Source organism: Mastomys coucha, unplaced genomic scaffold (assembly GCF_008632895.1).
Source record: "Mastomys coucha isolate ucsf_1 unplaced genomic scaffold, UCSF_Mcou_1 pScaffold22, whole genome shotgun sequence".
NCBI lineage: Eukaryota > Metazoa > Chordata > Mammalia > Rodentia > Muridae > Mastomys > Mastomys coucha.
This window is the reverse complement of record NW_022196905.1, coordinates 252,013,351-252,033,778: the sequence shown is the minus strand read 5'-3', so window position 1 is coordinate 252,033,778 and position 20,428 is coordinate 252,013,351. Positions and strand designations below refer to the sequence as shown.

General features: G+C 42.0%; 1 protein-coding gene across 2 annotated transcripts in view; it reads left to right on the top strand.

Annotated features, from left to right (window-relative positions):
• The window catches only part of Adamts18 (ADAM metallopeptidase with thrombospondin type 1 motif 18), a 151,221-nt gene extending 131,780 nt beyond the window's left edge, over nucleotides 1–19,441 (top strand). For both annotated transcript variants that reach the window (XM_031341504.1, XM_031341506.1), the window contains 7 exons: nucleotides 3,279–3,420; nucleotides 4,482–4,608; nucleotides 7,990–8,194; nucleotides 10,635–10,817; nucleotides 12,396–12,599; nucleotides 14,380–14,527; nucleotides 18,964–19,441. In XM_031341504.1, the coding sequence (XP_031197364.1) occupies nucleotides 3,279–3,420; nucleotides 4,482–4,608; nucleotides 7,990–8,194; nucleotides 10,635–10,817; nucleotides 12,396–12,599; nucleotides 14,380–14,527; nucleotides 18,964–19,079 (1,125 nt within the window). In that variant the 3' untranslated portion in view covers nucleotides 19,080–19,441. The remainder of the gene's footprint in view (nucleotides 1–3,278; nucleotides 3,421–4,481; nucleotides 4,609–7,989; nucleotides 8,195–10,634; nucleotides 10,818–12,395; nucleotides 12,600–14,379; nucleotides 14,528–18,963) is intronic.
• The last annotated feature ends 987 nt before the right edge of the window (nucleotides 19,442–20,428 follow it).

The window sequence follows — 20,428 nt, the reverse complement described above, 5'->3', positions numbered from 1 at the left end:
AAAGAAAATATCGTCCTTAGTGAGATAACCCGGTGACAAAAGGACACACATGGTAGAAAAAAAAAAAGTTTGTATTTCTATTTTCTTTGTATTTTTGTAGAACTCCCTTCACCTGTAGCAGTAAACATCAGCAGTTATTTTTGGTAAAGGTATGGTGGCACTAGAAAGTAGAGATAAGCACATTTTTTTTTCTCCAGAGCACACAGGGGTATGCCTCTGCTACATGCAGCTGAATGTGAGCCCCTCACCACACTGTGGCATCACCCCGCTAAGGCCTTCCTTGGCTGCCATAGCTCTTCTGCATCTCAGAGGTCTTCTGTTGCACAGAGACAATGGCAATCAAGAGTGTTAAGATTTGTCAACCTGCTTTAGCTGAGGAGCAGGTGGGAGGGAATATCAGTAAAGAGCAAGATCACCTTCTGTCCTAGTTTCATTCCTGTTGCTGTGATAAATACCCGGAGAAAAAAAAGCAACTTAGGGAGAAAGTGTTTTAGCTCATAGTTCAAGATTACAGTCCTTCCGTGATGGATGAAAATCAAGACAGGAAGCTGAAGTGATGTCATATCCATAGTCAAGAGTAAAGAGAATGAATGCATCCTGCTTAGTGCTTAGTAAATGTTTTCTATTCTTATATAGTCAAGGACCCAACACCAGGGAATGGTGCTCTCTACTATTAAACTGAATCTTTTTCTATACCAGTTAGTGCATTCAAAGTAAGCTCCTCACCCAACACACACACACACATACACACAAATATACATTCATACGCATATATACACAAACATATACATACATACACATACATATATATACATACACACAAATATATACACATAGACATATACACATATATACATACACACAAATACATACACTCAGACACACAGACACACACATACATATACATACATATATACATACATATACACACACATACAAATACATATACACACATATATATGCATATACACAAATACACACACATACATATGCATATATATGTCTACACACAAATGTACATATATAAATACACATACATACATATATACATACACATGCTATATACACACATACATATACACATACACATGCATATCCACACATACATATACATACATATATACACACATTTACAAATACACAAATACACACACATACAGACAGACATGCACACAAGCCAACCTGGTCCTGACAGTCTCTCACTGAGAGTCTCTTTGCAGGTGATTCTGGGTTCTCTTAAGTAAACAAAACAAAACCATCACAGCTTCTGAATATGGATCTGCTCTTCCAATTCTAGTTTGACAGTGACTTGCCTGAATTTACTTAATCTGACTCCAGAAAATTAGCAGAAACACAGTAAAAAGGCCCAACAAGGAGAGCAGAACATGTTTAATTGGCAGCTGGTGAGAATCTGTTGTTAGTTCATGCTAATGGTTCTTCCTGTTGTGTGGTGTATTAGTTTCACATGTGACAAAGTGTGGCGATGGGGTTATCCAGATCCGTCTGTTGACGTGACTCTGTCTAGAACACTCCATGATTGGTTTGGTTATACTACCACGTGATGTGCACGCCATGCTCCCTTCAGTGGCACACAATACTTCTGGAGGCATTTAAGCTACCAGCAATATGAAACCCATATGGTGGCATCTTAAAGAGCAGTATGGTACAGTGGTACAGTACCACCCAGCCAACTTTAATTGAGGTATTGAGGTGGGATCCCAGCAGACAGAGACCAGAGGTTCCTATTTTTAACTGGCTGTAGCCTTTGCCTCTGGAGTGTGCATGCCCAGTTCTGGTGGTGAAGAATTTTCCACAAGATTCATGGGGTAGGAGAAAACTAGTTATTTATATTCATGAATTGAGCTTGAGATTCTTAAAAAAGGGAATGGTTTAAAAGGGAGGACACCCAGAGAGTATTTGCTCACATCAAAAAGGTTATAGAAGGCATTGGAAAAGCATGGTCTTTTTTTTTTTTTTTTTTTTTTTTAGATTTTATTTATAGTCATTTGTGTGATCTTGTACACATTATTTTTATGAAGAAAAAAAAGCATTGTAGAGTTGTTGGAAGAATGTTCTGAGATAATGTACAGAAAAATGCTGTCAGAGTACCTGATAGCTAAAGGAGATCCATAGGCCATCGCACACCAGAAGTCACAGCATATGTATGGGGTCAGATTAGCCCTAAGTCCTTTTTTTTTAGATTAAATCCCTTGTACTACATACATATATTGACTCTACTGGGTTTTATTTTATTTTTAACTATGTAGATATATGCGAATGTGTTTATGTTTGTGTGCATGTCTGTGTCTTTGCTTGTGTATTTATGTGTGTGCACATATGAATACAGGTGCCTGAAGAGGCCGGAAGTGTATGTTGATTCCCTTGAAGCTATATTTAGTTACAGACATTTGTGAGCCACCCAGCAAGGATGCTGGGGACTTAATCAGGGTCTAATACATATGTTTCTAACCACTGAGATATCTATCCCATCCGTGTGACTGCTCCATTTAGACATAATATGTAGACAATTTCTCTTAGCCAACTATCTTTGAAAATTCTATTGGAACCCTACATGGACTGTATAGTAGGGACAGACAGCTCTGAGTAAAATATGCTATGATTTGGAGACCTACTTGTTGTGTGCTGAGCTTCAGTCATAAAGGTTTATTGGTCAGTTTATGATCAGTATAGAGACACTCTCATTGAGTTTAACTATTAGCCCTGGAACAGTACTGAGTGTGCTTTGTCTAAGGTTCAGACCCAATGATGTGACCTTTTACTCTACTATGTGTGGGTGTATTGTGTGTGTGTGCACATGTATGCGTGTACACTCTCACATGTGTGTGAGCGCTGGAGGTCCAAGCTTAACTTCATGGATTCTGTTCTCTCCCTCTACCATCACACATCTCCCAGGGATGCATTTAGGCCATCAGGATCGTGCCTGCAGCCGCTGAGCCGTCCTGCTGACCAATTTGCCTTCATCGTAAAGGCTCATTTGCTTTATTGATGGTGATGCCTTTACTCTTATGTGATTACAGAAGGCATCAAATCGGGTTTTTCAGCATCTATCTACCCTAGTTTTGATCCTAGGAAGGCTAGCTAATGGTTTAAAGTGTTATGGGAAGCTTTTTTCAAAATTAGCATGTAACATTCTTAGGAACAAGAAATGACCTGACTTTAGGACTCAAATGACCTATAAATACCTTTAAAATGGTCAACAAGATTTCTGCAGTCTGGCCAGTATGCTGATCTCTTTAGTTTTATCTCACCTTATGCAGATTCTGACACAAGGCAAGAATCCAGGGATCACTTGGAAGTATGCACTGCCCAAGATTCTGAATGCAACTCAGCCAGCGGCAAAGAGATACCATCACACCTGGCGCACAGTGCAGTCTGACTGCTCAGTCACCTGCGGCGGAGGTAACTGGCGGCTTGGTACTCTGTGTCCCAGCTCATCCCTGCTTGCAGGTGTTATCCAGGCTACAGAAGGACACTATGAACTCTTGGGAACTGCAGGGCGGTTTAGATCCATGTCTCTAGGAAATGAAAGTGTTTAGCTGAGGAATGTAGCTGATTGTCAGTCATAAAGGGAGAGTGGCATTTGAATCATGCCTCAGATGCTGTTTCAAGGGGATGGGGGGAAACGTATAAATGAAAAAAACAAGGAACAATTGAAAGTCAAGCAGTGTTCCCTATCTGGAAGCTAAACATGAGTATTTACAAAGAAATGTGTGACTCCGGTGGGAAATTTTAAATACTGGGAACCAGGCCACCTGGTTCCGCTGAAACAAATATTTACACAGACCACTCATAAGCTAGTAAGTATGAATGTGGATATTCAGAGCTTAACTTTTTACCTATATTTGTATCACCTCATGGTGAAATAGCATATTAGGGTTTTCACATATAATTCACGAGTGGCTTAATTATGATGTGTGCGAGTGTTTTGCCTGTCTGTCTGTATTTGTACTGCATGTGGGCAGTGCCCACAGAGGGCTGGAGAGGGAAGTGACCTTGCAGATGGTCATGAACTGCTGTATGGATGCTGGGAATCAAACCCTGGTCTTCTAGAGGCAAGAGTGAGAGAATTGCTAAGCTGCCTCTCCAACTGTCTAACTGGTGCTTTATTGATATAAGTATTTTCCATTTAGACCTGTACAATTTATGTCCAAGCTTCCTGGTACATTTCATTTTATAGTTACTCTGTTTCAAATAGTATCTATCACTTGATGGTTCTAGGATCCACTTGAAAATTAAAAGCATATATTAAAAAAGTATATAAGTATAAAATCTATTATCTTGGGGATAAATGGAATTCCAGTGGGTTGGAATTGTATCCAAGGGAACCATTTTCACAAAATATGTAAACCCCGTGTCTTAAATAGGATACTGGAACACTGATTGACCCCAAATTAAGCTGGGAAACTAAATTAAATGGGTTGTCTGTGTGCCTCACTGGGTAACTTCTGGTGTCTTACTAGGTTACATAAGCATCAAGGCCATTTGCTTACGAGATCAAAACACCCAAGTCAATTCCTCATTCTGCAGTGTAAGAACCAAGCCGGCAACAGAACCCAAGCTATGCAATGCTTTCTCCTGCCCAGCCTAGTAAGTCGTCTGCAAACGCCTCCTTGCTTGTATGTGTTCTCCCACAACTTTGTTACTGGTAAGACATAATGAAAAGCCCCCAGCCCATATTTCTGGTTGGAAGGGATTCAAATATAAACACAATATTTAATATAAAAATTAGGAAAAGAAAAATGGCTGAAGTTGAATCACAAGACCTAAAAATGTGAATTAGACATATCAGATACTTATGTTTTGCTCTGGAAGCTTGATGTATAAAAGATGTTTTTTCCTTCCCCCAACAGTAGTAAGAATTGGATCTAGGGCCTCATGCTTTGCCAAGCAAGTGCTTGATAACTGAGCCATAGCCACGGCCTCCCCCTCCCGTTTTAACTTTTAAAGAGACTACCCTCTTTCCATAATGGAATCAAGCAGATATTTAACTGACACACAGTCCTATATTAGTTTAATGTGAGCATTGCTTAGCTTTTATGTAGGTCATCCAAGAACGCAGAATGACAATGATGCAGACCATGAAACCAAAAATGCAAATTGCATGGTAGTAAGATGCAAGCTAGAGAGGTGAAGGCCAAGTGGTGACTCCTCGGATGACTGTTCCTCCGGAGTACTCAGGGGGCTTGTTCTCACACTAATTTTAATCATGCCACTGTAGAAAGATGAATCTAAGTAAGCTTCCTGGCCAAGTAGAGTCCCTTCTTAGGTGGTCTATCTTAAGCCAAATATACTTATATAAAGCAGTGGTGAAGTCACCAGGGGTCATACAGATTATTTTAATAAGTGACACAGTCGTGTGTGTGCTCACGCATGTGTATGCATGTGCATTGATATATATGTATGTGCAAAAACTAATATTTCATTTTCCCATAATTGTTTGGGGTTTCAGATACCCACCAATCCTGTCTGCAGTTTCTCTCTGATTCTGAAGCTAATCATGACTATAAGAGAAGAGAGCATGGGGAGAGGGTTTCTGTAGATTTTCTTCCTTTTCCAACAAATAAGCAATCCCACAGTGGCCTGAGGGTGCATTGAACAGAAAATGTTCTTGACTATTTTGACTAGGTTCATCTGTTATTTAGGGGAAGTGGGTATAGTATATATGCTATTGTTTACGTACAGAATCATAACACTGGTTGGCAAGATGATAGTTTCCGATTTCAGGACTTCCTCCTATCACCAGCTAGACCACCTAGCAAAAGAAAGGGTCTCTGATACATATCTCTGTGTAAAGAGCATGCTGAGGCCGTCTAGAACTTCTTGACTCCACTGAAACCTGTGTGCTGTTCTGTGAAGAACAAGCTTGTTGTCTGGAAATCAGAGCAGCCTCTTACAAGCTGGTATCATGGGTGGGCTCCTCTGCCCTCTCTCTCTTTGTTCTCTGTGTCAATACATTCAATTAGGAGACTTGCTCTTCCCCAAGCGTAGACTAGAAAGAAGGCTCTTGACTCTGAGAAGCACAGGGACAAAGGAACCACCTGATCAGACTCTGTTACTTTTTTTGCATCAAGCATATCATCAGGACTCACTGTACATCAGGTTCTGAGCTGAGCAGTGTGGTGTGGGGGTGACAGGATACAGTCCCAATCATTAGCAATAACCTACCATGGGGGAAAGGAAATGATGGCTAAGAAGAACTGAGATGCAAAGCCCTGTGCCATAAAATGCTAGGTATTAGGCAGTAAGGGATGAAATGGACAACCTGAAGTCTGCACCTACGGTAGAAGTAGGTGACAGTGAAGTCAGTTGAAAATGTAGCCTGGGAATCAGTGACAGAAGGCTAGGCCTGCTGCTCAAAAGTGCCCATGTGATGCTCTTTCCAGTGCATGTACAACCCGTCCTGTTTGCCACAAAAGGCAAGAAACTTGAATTTAACAGAAAAACACCATTCTCGTAGGCAAATGGTGAAACTAGCAATTTCATACTATTTTTTAAGAGATATTGTAAGGTATAAAAATTATATAAATCTGAGGAATTATTTTATTAGATCCATTGTTATTAACTGAAAAACTAGGATGGTGTAAATTTTGTAATTATTTTAGAACACATACAATGCTAGCACTTCCGTGCTTGACTCTGTAGACTGAAGGGCTTTAATTTCACACACAGGCATGATATGGCAGTGTCTTAGTTAGGGTTTTACTCCTGTGAACAGATCCCATGATCAAGGCAACTCTTACAAGGACAACATTTAATTGGGGCTGGCTTTATAGGTTCAGAGGTCCAGTCCATTATCATCAAGATGGGAGCCTAGCAGTATCCAGGCAGGTATGGTGCGGGAGGAGCTGAGAGTTCTACGTCTTATTCCGAAGACAAACAGGAGAAGACTGACTTCCAAGCAGCTAGTATGAGGGTCTTAAAGCCCACAAACACAGTGACAAACTTCCTCCAACAACTTCATATCTCCAAATAGTGCCATCCCCTGGGCCAAGCATATTCAAACCACCACAGGTGGAAACCAGAGAGAGGGAGGAAATAAGGTTAAGAAAGGTAATGAAATTGTAGAAGTCTAAACAAAGCATGGTTAGCTACTGATTTTGGTCTTATTCTCTAAAAAATAATCAGTATTTAGCATAATAGTACATGTAGACCTCACCACTTCGAGTTAGATATGAGCATCTATTTCTCCTTTCTTTTTAATATTTGTAAACCATACCATTTCAGTCAGTCAGAAGGAAGTCTTGAAAGGGCATCATCCTTGCCATAGATGGCCATTGATGCATCACAACTTAGATAGATCTGGAAAACCTTATCTGGCCATTTCTAAGTGGATCATGTGAGGTTAGTTCTCGGACCCATTAGTAAGTGGTAAGACCAACCAGAAAAGGAATGTAAGGAGCTGCTCATTTAGAAAGAGCTTCCCAGAGTCTCCTCCCATGAGGTGTTCCCTCTCCCACATAGACACTCGCCCCTCCTCCTCCTTCCACTTCCACTATCCTTGTGGTTGTACTTTTGTTAATCTGGGTCACGGTACTTATTAGCCAGCCTTGTCTTGATGTGCATATCCACAGTTTCACTGTGTAGGAGGCTCCCTTATGGAGCCTTCCCTTATGGGAAGACTGAGACCTCATTCATCTTTCCGACCCCAGTGCCTAAGTCCTTGACACATAATTGCTTGGATGAATTATTCAGAGAGTAGGATGCGTTTCTTTCCATGTAGAAGGCTAGGATGCATATTTTATTTTCCAGAACCTTGTGGTGATTAAATGTGTCTCCTTACAGCATGCCTGCTATCCCAATGGGTGTCTGATTCAATGACCATAAAAGAACAGTTAGTGGGTGTGGCCCTGGTTGGTTATAAAATGGGTTAGAGGCTTTTCCTTGGTGGTGAAGCCTTTCCCAGTAGCTGCTTGAGTAGTACTGTGAAGCCTTGACTCTACAGGAAGTAATTTTGGTTCTCTCTGAAAGTTGGTTGCCAGGGGAATGGAGTACGTGTAGCAAGTCCTGTGCTGGGGGGCAGCAGAGCCGCAAGATACGGTGTGTGCAGAAGAAGCCCTTCCAGAAAGAGGAGGCAGTGCTGCATTCCCTCTGTCCAGTGAGCACGCCCACTCAGGTTCAAGTCTGCAACAGCCATGCCTGCCCTCCAGAGTGGAGTCCCGGGCCCTGGTCTCAGGTAACTAGCACTGCTATGGAAGCACTGGTTTTGGTCTGCATGAAAAAACCAAGATGGTAGAAATACAAGCAACTCGGCAGCCTGTAGGGTGCTCAGCTCTGTGCATCTTTGAGGGGAATCAATTAGGGGATCTTTATTTCAGCTAGTACCAGTTTAGTGGTTCTTATCTGGCTGGAAGTCTTGGACCTCTTATACTAGAGCTTAGACTCTTCCTTAATGATCCAGAAATTAGCATGGAAATTATTTAGGGCAGCCTACAAATGCAGATAGAAGGGGGACTGGCACTTAGTCCTGGCTACTAGAGATATGGATCCATGGGTAAAGGCACTTGTCACCAGACCCAACCACCTGAGAACAAGTCCCGGTACCCACACAATTCCTGTAAGTTATCTGCTGACCTCTACGCATAATGAATGAATGAATGAGTGAGTGAATCAGTGAATGAGTGAGTGAATCAGTGAATGAGTGAATAAGAAGGGACACAAAGAACAAGATAAAGGAAAAATGTAATTTTTGCTTCAGTAGCAAATACGTAGAGCTAAAAGAATATATAAGAAATGGCTCCCAGTTTGCAGTTGTCACAAGGCATAGATAGAGAGCATCATGAAGTCAGAAGAGGCATAGAGTAAGAACTGCCTGCTCTGTACACCTTGTAAATGTACTATATCCTTCTGGGAGCATGTTCATCTCAGAGACAACCTTGGAAGGGAATGGGCCCTCCTGGTGTCTACAGCACAGAGGCAAACATCCTCTGGGACACACACCACAGGATAAGTCCCAGGATTTCCCTACCTCATCCTAGCCTGTGTAGGTGAATAGTGTAAGGCATGTACCATGATGCTAGTTAGTGGCCAATGGCCCCACGTCTGCTCTGCTTTCCCTAAGATTCTGTTCTCTCCTAAAGGAAGTCTATTTCTTACCGAGTTTAATAAGGCACCACCAAATTTCCAGAAGAGACAAGGGAAAGATTTTGAATCAAAGTAGGACTGTACTTTATAGGGAATAAGGATCCAAGAGTAGATAGGAATATATTGAACTCAAGAATGGATCCATGCAAAAGGAGGAAAATATTTGTTTACAGCATAGAGTAAATCTTAGTAGGATATGGTATGGAATCAATATTTCTTTTCAATTGAGAATTGCAAGTGGAGGACTGATGGAGCCACGTGTATATGATGGGCATGGACCAACATAAATGGGCGCTACAGAGTGTCCAGCACATCTTAAAGTACTCAGCCTTCCACATGGAAATATTTTGAATGCTTTTCTCTTTTTAAAGTTGAATTGTACAGACCAGAACTGTCTTGAGTAGTTTCAGGGTGAACATGAAACAGAATTCATTTCCACAAAGCTGTTCAGCTCTTAGACATGGGTCACAACAACCAATCGATTTCTTCTTCAACCAGTGGATATAGTTTGCTCTTCTGAGAGAAAACATTGCAAACAAAATTAAGATTTATATTAACTGCTCTGGAATTATATGTGAAAGCATTGAGAGCTTCTATGGCTCATGATTCCAACTTGCTCACCAGCTTGTGTTTGTTTCTTAGCAGCTAACTGCCTGGGCTTTGGTGCTTGGTGGTTTCTTTTGAAAAGGATGATAGTAATGAACTCAGAAATTTGATCGACAGTTGTGTGATAGGCAATCCAATTTGCAACCCAAAACCTACCAAGCTGCATATATTGCAAAGTTCCATCTGCCACAGGAGGTACTAATCATGAGATGAGTGAGAATTTACAGGGGTCCCCTAAGCCCATGTAGGATTCTACACCAGCCTATCATTTAGGTACCAAAGGCCACATCTCATTTGGACATTCTGAAAGAAAAAGATGACCCCAAAGATTAACACGGTGATCACCAAGACAGTCCCTGTATGGAACAAGGTTTCTAAGAGATCTTGACAAGTTTTTAGCTGCTTCAAGGACAATTTTTTTTTTTTTTTTTGCCATCTTATCTGGTTTACAGAATTCTCAGGAAAGCCAAAGAAGAAAGGTCTTAGAAAAAAATAAGTAAGCTTCCCAGGGTAGAAATTTGGATTGTACAAAGTTCTTCAGAAATGTTTGATGAATGCAGATGTCTTCTGTCTGGTAGTAAGCACCATGAAGCATGCCCAAGGGGAAGTTCTTAGGAGTAAGAACTTTGACACTGTCATTCACATCCTCACTGAGTGCATGTACATATTTCTACTGTGCTTTCTGTGCTGGCACAGTAATACTCCTTACACAAATTCTCATGGCAGACAGAGGAAGACAAGTTCCTGTACAATATATCCTGTGCCTGAAAAAAACCTTTGCAATGGTGAGCTTAGTTCATCGTCAGACTGGGGTATTCAGATGTTTCAAGCAGAAGCTAAATATCCCATTACTATATTCTCAGTGTTTACCCAACTGAAATCCATCTGAAATGGGTGCAAATGACACATTTCTCCCTCTTCTCAAGTGTTCCAAGACCTGTGGACGAGGAGTGAGGAGACGTGAGGTCCTTTGTGAAGGCCCTGCAGCAGAGACACTCCCAGAGAGCCTGTGTTCCAGCAGCCCCAGACCCGAGGCACAGGAGGGTTGTGTGCTGGGACGGTGCCCCAAAAACAACAGGCTCCAGTGGATTGCCTCTGCATGGAGTGAGGTATGAGCTTAGGCACACAACTGGGGAGATACTCGGTATTTTCGAGGATATTTTCATAAATACTCCCTCCCTCACCCACACCCACACTCACATGGCTCCTTTCTGTGCATATGTGTGCCAGGTGCCTACATATTGCTGTTTCTTATTTGTTTCCGTGGCTACAAAACATAAGGACGTGATTGCTGGTGTTCCACATGCCTTATCAAATTCTCACTTTACCCAGTCCATAAGCCCAACCCATGTGGTAGCAGCATCCACATTTAGTGTGGATCTTTCCACTTCATTTCAACCTCTCTGGAAACTCCAGGGCTATGGTTCCTAGGTTGTTTTAAATTTAGTTTTTAAACCCGACAGTGAGCATCACCTACTGTAAGGAACTTGGTGGGCACATATCTGTTCCTACAATGCACTTCTATTCTTGGGTATCAAGCACTGGCCCGATCATGAATGAAATCCTACAGTATCCCTGTCTTTTCTCAATCATTTTATAGAAGCATTACTGTAAAATAGTCAAATGAAAAATGTACCCTCTTGGCTATCAGCCATCAGTATGCACCATGCAGGTAACATTGAGCTAACTCCTGTCTCTTCATCTTTACAATGGAGCTAACATATCACCTTCATAGTTTGTAATATTTATACTGATGCATTGACATGTTCACTTCAACAAGACCTCATACATTGCCTAATAGTTTAAAACAGTCAGTCCTCTTTCAGACTTCTTTCTTTCCCTCCCTGGTGTATCACACTATTAGAATAGATCTAGCTGTTGGGATAATATTATTGTGCACTGTGTAGAGGCCTCACCTATCAATAAAAAGCTGAGAGCCTATTGGCAAAAGGCAGGAAATAAAAGATGGGAGTTCCAGGAGAAAAGTAGAAACTCTGGAAGATAATCAGAGGCAGGAGATTCACCCAGATTCTGGGGAAGTTGGACCCGTGAAACTGAGGAGAGGTAACTAGCCTTGTGGTAGATATCAAATAGTTTAAATGGATTATATAAGTTATGAACTAGCCATGGAGTGACCAAAGCTTATGGCCTACACATTTAGTCATAAAAAGGAGGGGGTGGGGACTGGGGCGTGTATGGAGAAGAGAAGCATGTGCTTACATCTAACCCAGAAGGAGACAGGTAAATATAAAGGCAAGGCAGTTATTTGATCTAAAATGGTTCCATCTCGGTCATTTTCATTCCATGGCTCAAACTCTCCACTCCTTAGAGTGGTCTCAAGTAGTCTTCACCACTCCAGTACAACCCATCTCTAAGGATGGAGACTGAGGCAAAATCAGGAGTATTTTAAATTATTACAGGATAATGTATGGGGCTTTGACAAAGTGAGTAAATCAATGACCTCAATCTCATACATCCACATGGCATCTCATCATTCCTGATGAAAATGAATCTCTCTTTGTAACTCAGAGAAAATCCCTTCAATGCTCTAGCCGTTGATTTCCTCCACTGTAACCAGAGGGACTTGGCTGCTGTATCATGTTGTTGACATTGTGTGGATACGCAGCTCAGCAGATTTGACTGTGGAGCTCTGTATGTGCTCTTACATTTCCTTTCTGGGCTCCTAGTGTTCTGCAACTTGTGGCTTGGGTGTGAGGAAGAGAGAACTGAAATGCGTCGAGAAGACCTTGCAAGGGAAACTGATAACATTCCCAGAGCGGAGATGCCGAAACATTAAGAAGCCAAGCCTGGAACTGGAAGAAACCTGCAACCGAAGGGCTTGCCCAGTGTACAACACGGCAGCAGGCTGGTATTCATCACCATGGCAACAGGTTGGTGTATGCAATTTAGGAGGCAGATAGTCAAGTGAGACGGAGCAGAGAGGTATTGTCCTTAGCCCATCAACCGTTGTCCTGCTGTGTAGAGTTGGGATGGTTGGCATCATTTGAGCTATCCCACCCTCTATATGAGCCTGGGCAGGTACCACAGTCTGGCAACCATAGTTTTAGATCCAGAAAATTGAAAAAATAAGTAAAGCATTAAATAGAAAGTCTATGACATTGTGCTCATGGTGACTGCTGATTGCTGCCATTTGAAACCATCACTTCGGGGATGCTGCTTTTGAAGCCATCACTTCAGGGATGCTGCTTTCTACCTGTACTTCCTGGTTGCTAGAGCGACATGTTTCCAAAGGACACACCCTAAATTTTTGCCAACCCCTGCCTGTGCTTTCTGTTCATGATATACATGCACTTTCTCATTCCATCTTTGTATTATTTCTTGTGTTAACCATTATTTTCCCGGTTTTGTGGATGAGGAAGGTAAGGGTAAGAATGTTCAGCCATCAGCCGATAGAGACATGTTTTCTTGGGAGCACTAGTTAGGTTCCATAAGAACTGGAAGCTATGTTGAGATCCTTGAGACATGGAGACTGCAGAGCTAACTAATGTAAAGGAAACTGCTCACCACACCCTTAACTTAAACACAGGCCCTGGTGGCTCCTGTGTGTAACACAGAAAGGTACAGAGTAGGACCTGAGAATAAATCATCAATGAAAGGTAATTGAATATGTCTAATAAACGGGGCATGGTAAGACACATCCACCTATTGCTATAGGCTAAATTTTGTGATTTTATTTAACATTTAGAAATTTGATACCCACTACCATGTGTAATGAATATAACGACATTTTTACACATGAGAATCATATAATTTTACCTGAATGAGTAAATATGATCAGAAGTAAGCCAATAGAAAGCCAGGTGCTTTCCTCCTCAGACACCTGTTTTTGTATAATAAAGGCTGACTTTTGTCCTAAATGCTAATGGTATATACTTTTTTAAAAATGTTAGAGTCAGACAATTTGATAGAAATCATACGTTTGTATTTGAATGTTGGGATAATTCCTAGACGCATCCTCTTTCCTTCCAAGCACCAAGCTGAAGAGCAGTATTTGTAAGAAATGATACCCTCATCCGCCTGCAACCCATTCTAGAGCAAAACAGCAATGATCTATTGACAGCATTGCCCCTCCCCCAATATTCCATTGTTTGTCCTTCTGCTGAAGATTCATCAACTTTTCATGTAGCCATTGGAGACAAAAAGAAACTCACAGCCTAGATTCTTTTTAATTGGACAGTAAAATCCCTGGCCGTTAAATATTATGGTACCTCAAAACCTGGCTAAGCATCATCCCTAAGTGTCTCTAGCTAGTAGGTCCTTTATGGCCCCTCTTTCAAACCAAACCCATCCATTCTGGCATCTGGGTGGGATTCCCTGGTTCCTTAGACTCCATCCCTGGCCATGTCTGGATTTGTTTCTGAGTTTTGAAGGCACTTCTGGAGCCTACCTCCTTATAAACCCCTTAACTGGGGATGCACACGCTCAGGTGGTACAATAGCCTTTGCCCAAGCTTTTTCTGACGGACTACACAGCTCACAGTGGGCTGAATAGACTTGGGCTATATGCTTAAGCCTGGCTGTAGACTGCTGTCATTTACAGGAATCTTGCTCACGAATATTGTGCTTCCCTCTGTTTAATGCCACTGACCTCAGAGAGGATGCTGTCTGGTTGAACAGGTATAAAACTCCCTTCTCTTTCCCTCTTTGGCAGTGCACAGTAACCTGTGGGGGAGGGGTCCAGATCCGATCTGTCCACTGCATGCAGCAAGGCCGGCCTTCCTCAAGTTGTCTGCTCCATCAGAAGCCTCCGGTGCTCAGAGCCTGTAACACCAACTTCTGTCCAGCTCCTGAAAAGAGAGGTAAAGGATCCTTTTCCCCATCAATTTCATCAGTTTTAAGAAAGCTTTTCCACAGCTCATTATAGCTGGTTGTGCACCTTGTACTTTGCACAACTCTCTGGTACCCTGTTCCCACCAGCACCCATGGGACTGCATGCTTATCTGGGGCAGTTCCTGTCGATACCATATTGTTTGAATGATCTGAAGGCAACATTTCATTCAATGAGGGTTTTCAGTGATTCAGTCTCAGGTTGTGTCACCACTCTTCCTTTTTAAGATGAGATATCTGGAGGAGAGAGGTGGAGCTCAGTTGGTGGAGTGTGTGCCTAGCATGCACGAATCCCAGTGTTCGATTCCAGCATGACCGAAAACTATGCATACCCGTAATTCTAGCCTTTAGGAGGTGGAGTCGGGAGGATTGGATCCATCCTTGGCCACATATTAAGTCATGAGACCCTCCCTCAAAAGAAAATGCAATTTTTGCTGACAAATAGAAATATAAAGGTAAATAAGATTTCTTCCAGGGGAGCTCACATTTTGATTGGCAAGACAGGAAACTTACAACCCATTAAAATGATGGTGTTCTTAGTTGGTGCAAGTGCAGGGCAGCAGGTGCTGATGAGTAGTTCAGAGTCGTGTTTAGAAATCCAAGTCATTTTACAGTAGTCTGGCAAACACTAGTGTTGGCTGCATTTCCGTCCAGCGGAAATAAGAAGGCAACAACGAGCTCTTCCCCGTGCAGTTTAATCAGGGACCTTGTAATCTTGCTTCTTACATCTTACTTATTTCTATCTTACTACTTCTATTTTACTACTTACATCTTTACATCTTACTACTTACATCTTACTACTTTTACTACTTACATCTTGCTACTTTCTTCTTACTTACTCCTATTCCTATTCTTACATACATCTTATTTCTATTCTATTTCTATCCTTACATCTTACTTCTATCTTTACTTACTTCTATTCCCTACATACTTACTCCTAATTCTATCCTTACTTCTATTCCTACATCTTACTTCTTACATACTTACTCCTATCCATCACATCTTACTTTCTATTATTCCAGCCCCCAGCCCTTGTGGGTTAAATACTTTCCCTGGTCCCAATCAGCATTGGCTACATGGCAAAGCATAATAGGCTATGAGAAATCATGCCAGCTTGCATCACAAACTAGAGGCACTCAGCTTTTCCAACTAAGGGCTTGTTTATCAATGCTCTCTGCTCTGGCTGGAGACCAGGTGTTCAATATATATATAGGGTGGCAGCTGCGGCTCCCCACACACCAGGACATATCTCTCAGTTGGATCAGAGTTTTTCTGCAGCACATGACTGCTGGGATTTCTTTTCTGTTTCACTCAATCACAGGTTTTCTGAGCCTGCCGAATCTCTCGGCCCACTTTGTCCACTTTGCGGTGAATAACATTTGGTGCTGTCCGTTAGCACCTCCCTCTACCCTGCCAGTCCTCCTGTATCACTTCCTGTCTCAGCTGCAGTTGATTGGCGGCTCAGGACGTGGGCTCTCTTCCCTCTTCTTTTCTACATGAGCCTGAGAGACTTTGATATAGAGGCTGCTGAAACAGGATCATCTGTGATCAACACTGGGATTCTATTTGGAGGAGATTTAGTATTTTAGAGTGATAGGGCACGTTCTGCCAGACCCCATCTCCACCCTATCTCCGTAGCCAGATCACCCTAGAAGGAGATGTGACCCCTTAGTACTCTGGTTAGTCCTGGGAGCATCTCTCAGACAGGCACATGAGAGACAACAATGATGTCAGTGTTGTTTTTCTAGTATCTAATACTTCCCTAGCTCATGAAAGCCACTAAGTATGCAGTAAATCAACAATGGTATGAACAGAGTGGTGATGCCCTTTAGTCTGTTCATATCAAGGTCACTAAGAACTTACCATGTATCCCCAGGACTCCGATTGTGTAAAAGAATATGACAAGCAGGGTCCTATTCTGAAGCTATTAATGATCACAGAGCCTTGTGGATGACACAACAGATACCCACATTGAGAAAGAGGTGGGGAAACCAGGCTTGACAGAATGGTCAAGTCAGATGCCAGAATTGAAAGCAACTTTCAAAGAAGGCTCCAGGAAGTAAGAAAGGTGGACCTTGTATGGGCTAAGCAGAGGAAATGGCAAATACAAAGGAACAGAACAATACTTGGAGTAGGAACACAGCTGAGGACTGGAGAGACACAAACCAACAGTGGTCTTATCAGTCGTCACAGAGATATTAGATTTAGCCAGCTAGGATGGAAAACCATGGGGTCTGTAAGATCATAACCATGGGTCACCTGGAGTAGAATGAGAACAGGATCTCCTCATAGAGAAGTGTCTGCTGCTGTCCAAAGAGAGATGGGGGAGGTTTTTCTGTTTTGTTTTGTTTTGTTTTAACAGGGAGGTAGTAAGGAAGGTGGAAAGCTAGGCAGATTTTGAAGCCTTAGCCAATGGCGCTTGCTGCTTTTTGGCATGTGTGGAAAGAGGCAAAGAGAAAAGGCTCTTACATCAGCCTCCATAATGTAAGCCTGGTTGATATTTCAGATACCTAGCCATTCATAACTGTTCTTATCATCAACATTCACAAAGCACAGAAAGTACCATATGCATATAGCATGTTGACCTTTCTTACTCTGCCTCCTCTCCTACATGAAGCCCATGGCCCCAGATGTATGCTTGGGTTAAAATTTCATTCTGTTCATAGGAGAGATGGCTCAGTCGTTAAAAGCACTAGCTGCTCTTCCAATGGATCAGATTCAATTCCCAGCACCCGCATGACACTTCATAACCATGGAACTCCAGTTTCAGGGAATCCGTTGTCACCTTCTGGCCTCTATGGGCATTGCATGGACACATGGGTGCGTAGACACATGTAGAAAGAGCACTCACACACATAATTTTTAAATGATTTTAAATAAGGGGAAAGTTGATATCATGGTGAAGTTAGTCAAGAAATGGTAGTACCTACCTATAATCACAAAAGCATATGTACAAATTCAAAACTATCCTAGGGTATAAGGCAGGACCTTCTCTGAAAAGAACACAAAAATAGATGACCATGAAGGTAGGACCATAGTTCCAGTGGCCTATATTATCTTCCAAAACTTCTGGTGTGCCAACAGAATAATCTAGACTATAAATAGAATGACTAAGGTACAGAGATACATGCTAACTGATTTGAAGCATCGGAGGTAGACACATATATAATAATTGAACTCATATATGTGTGTCAGTATATGTATATACATATACGTTAGGCAAATGGAATATACTTGAATCTTCATCTTAATGTCTAACTTCAATCATGAACCTAGTTAGTATATCTCAAACCAGGTTTTCTGGTGCCTAATGCCCAACCTGTAGGAATGTCCATTTCAGGGAATTAAACTCCATTCTTCCATATACTGATTTTAAAAAAATATTGTTGTTATTGTTCTTTCTCTCATATCATTTACCAGTAGGTAAAAGTTATCAACACTGAGTTTAGTGTGTATGGGGTGTGTGTGTGTGTATCTCCAGAAGTCATTGGAAAGAAAAGAATATCCCACCTTACTTTTACACCTGAGTTCCTGTACCATATGCTTTAATTTGATTATTTTAGCCACTGTGGATAATTTTTCTAAAAAGAAAAATTTAGACAGCACTTGTATTTCTGTTGAACTAAAGGATAGGACTTAACAAAACTAAATCTTTAGCTACCCAGGTTCAATATGAGTTTTGAAAACTGAGGAGGAGTAAATTGAGTCTAGAAAAGCAAGCTAGAGTGAGGACCCTCCCTGCAAGGACAAGCGGTAGATTGTTTCTTTGTGTGGGCAGAGGAGAGAAGAAGAAACTAACCTGGAATGTTAGGGACAGTCTGGGGAGCAGTAAAGGGGACTATGGTAGTTAAGCTCACTGCTGCATCACTCATCAGCATGAGTTTGGAAAGAGAGTAGTAGATGGAGTCAGGGAGGCAGGCTTCAGGTCCTAAAGCTTCAGCCCCCACTATTTAGAGATGGACTATTTAGAGATGGGAAGGGGCCTGAGAAGAACTGGTTTGTCTCTGAAAGGGATTCCTGGGAATGACTGTGAAAGGGGCAAGAACTCAAGACTTAAGGAACTGTAGACAGATGTGAGTCACAGAGCGAATCTAAGCTGGGGCCCATACAAAATGAGTCAGGAGAGCTGTGGGTCTTCCCTGCATATCCAAAGGCAAGAGGAGAGTAACTAAGAAATGCTCCTGTAGAAGGTACTGCCCAGGGCCCCTTATGTCTATGCTAACTGCCAGGCTATATGCAGACAAGTAGACTTGTCCTCCTACTGGGTATAGCTTTTTTCTTCTAACACTGCCTTCTTGTTTAAATGGGCAGAACGGCAGTGGGCCTAGGGCTCTGTTCCATAGGCCCTCGTCTTAATAAGAAGGCCAGAAGTCTTAGTCACAGTGCTAAATGCTTTCTGTCCTTTCAGATGACCCATCTTGTGTGGATTTCTTCAGCTGGTGTCACCTGGTCCCTCAGCACGGAGTCTGCAACCACAAATTTTATGGAAAACAGTGCTGTAGATCATGCACAAGGAAGAGCTGATTGAGGGGGTCTCCTTACCCTCCCCAGACCAGGACCTTACCACCATCCATCTCTAGGTCTTCATATCAAGACTACAGACCACAGAGGAAATACCATAGGGCTTAAAGAATGGACAGATAGCCACCAGCCTCCTTAGTCAACCCCTGGAAGCACATGGTACTCTAACGCACTTGACAATGAGAAGCGATGACAAATCTAACTTAAAAGGAAAAAAAAAAAGCCTTTGATTTGCACTGTGATTTGGAAGATGAGAGATGCAGCATACTGAAATAAGTTTTCATTTTGACAAATGGAATCTCATTGACTTTGGGACAGGTCTTGTCTTCACACACGTACTCTTGAACATCAAAGGGTTCAACAGCAAAGACGTCTTTTTTTTTTTTCCCCGAGACAGGGTTTCTCTGTGTAGCTCTGGCTGTCCTGGAACTCACTCTGTGGACCAGGCTGGCCTCGAACTCAGAAATCCACCTGCCTCTGCCTCCCAAGTGCTGGGATTAAGGCGTGGGCCACCTCTGCCCAGCAAAGACGTCTACTTTTAAAAGAGTCTTTAAGGTTTCATTCAGGTCAAGGATTGAGACTCAGAGCCATCAAATACATGGATAGAACACTGCCTAACAGTTGCTTGGAATCTATTGTGTCAAACTCTGACACCAAATGGTGCTCAATGGGTGCTTGCTGCTGGACTGGCAAGCTTCATCTTATTTTGTGTGTTGTTGTTTTTATTTAGTTTCAAGTATATTCTGCCTAGAGTGAATCTCCAAGACCGAAATTAACAACTTGAAACATGTTCCCAGTAACATTCTGGAAACAGGGCCACATGGACTATTTAAGTTCTCCATGGAACTAAAATTCACACCTGAAGGGGAAAAAAAAATGTCAAATACTGATGATGCCTTTCACGTGACATCATCCTCGTAACTTTTGGTGCTTATTGAATGGGAATGTGGGAGGCAGGGGATGTACCCTGTTCTTTGAGAACAAGAACTGTTGATGTGTTCGCTTTTGGTAAAAATAGGTGCTCACTAGTAAAATAGCATGCTTGAAGGCGGGAAAAGCCAGCCATTTATAGTGCCCCATACATATCATCAGAATGCTTAGAAAATTAAAGGCTGCCTGTGGTTTTTCTCTTTCCAACTGACAAGTTTCAATTTGCCCTGGGACTTGGTCAACAAGGGAAAAATAAATAAAACACAGTGGCTAGAGAAAAATCCATCTGTCTTCTTACTACATTAATAAATTACAACTCACCAAGATCTTTCCATGAGTAACAGCATCTCCCCATGTCTCAGATGAGAGTTTTGATCATCGGGAGCCAGCTGTTGATGGGCATTAACAAGCTTAAAATTGTT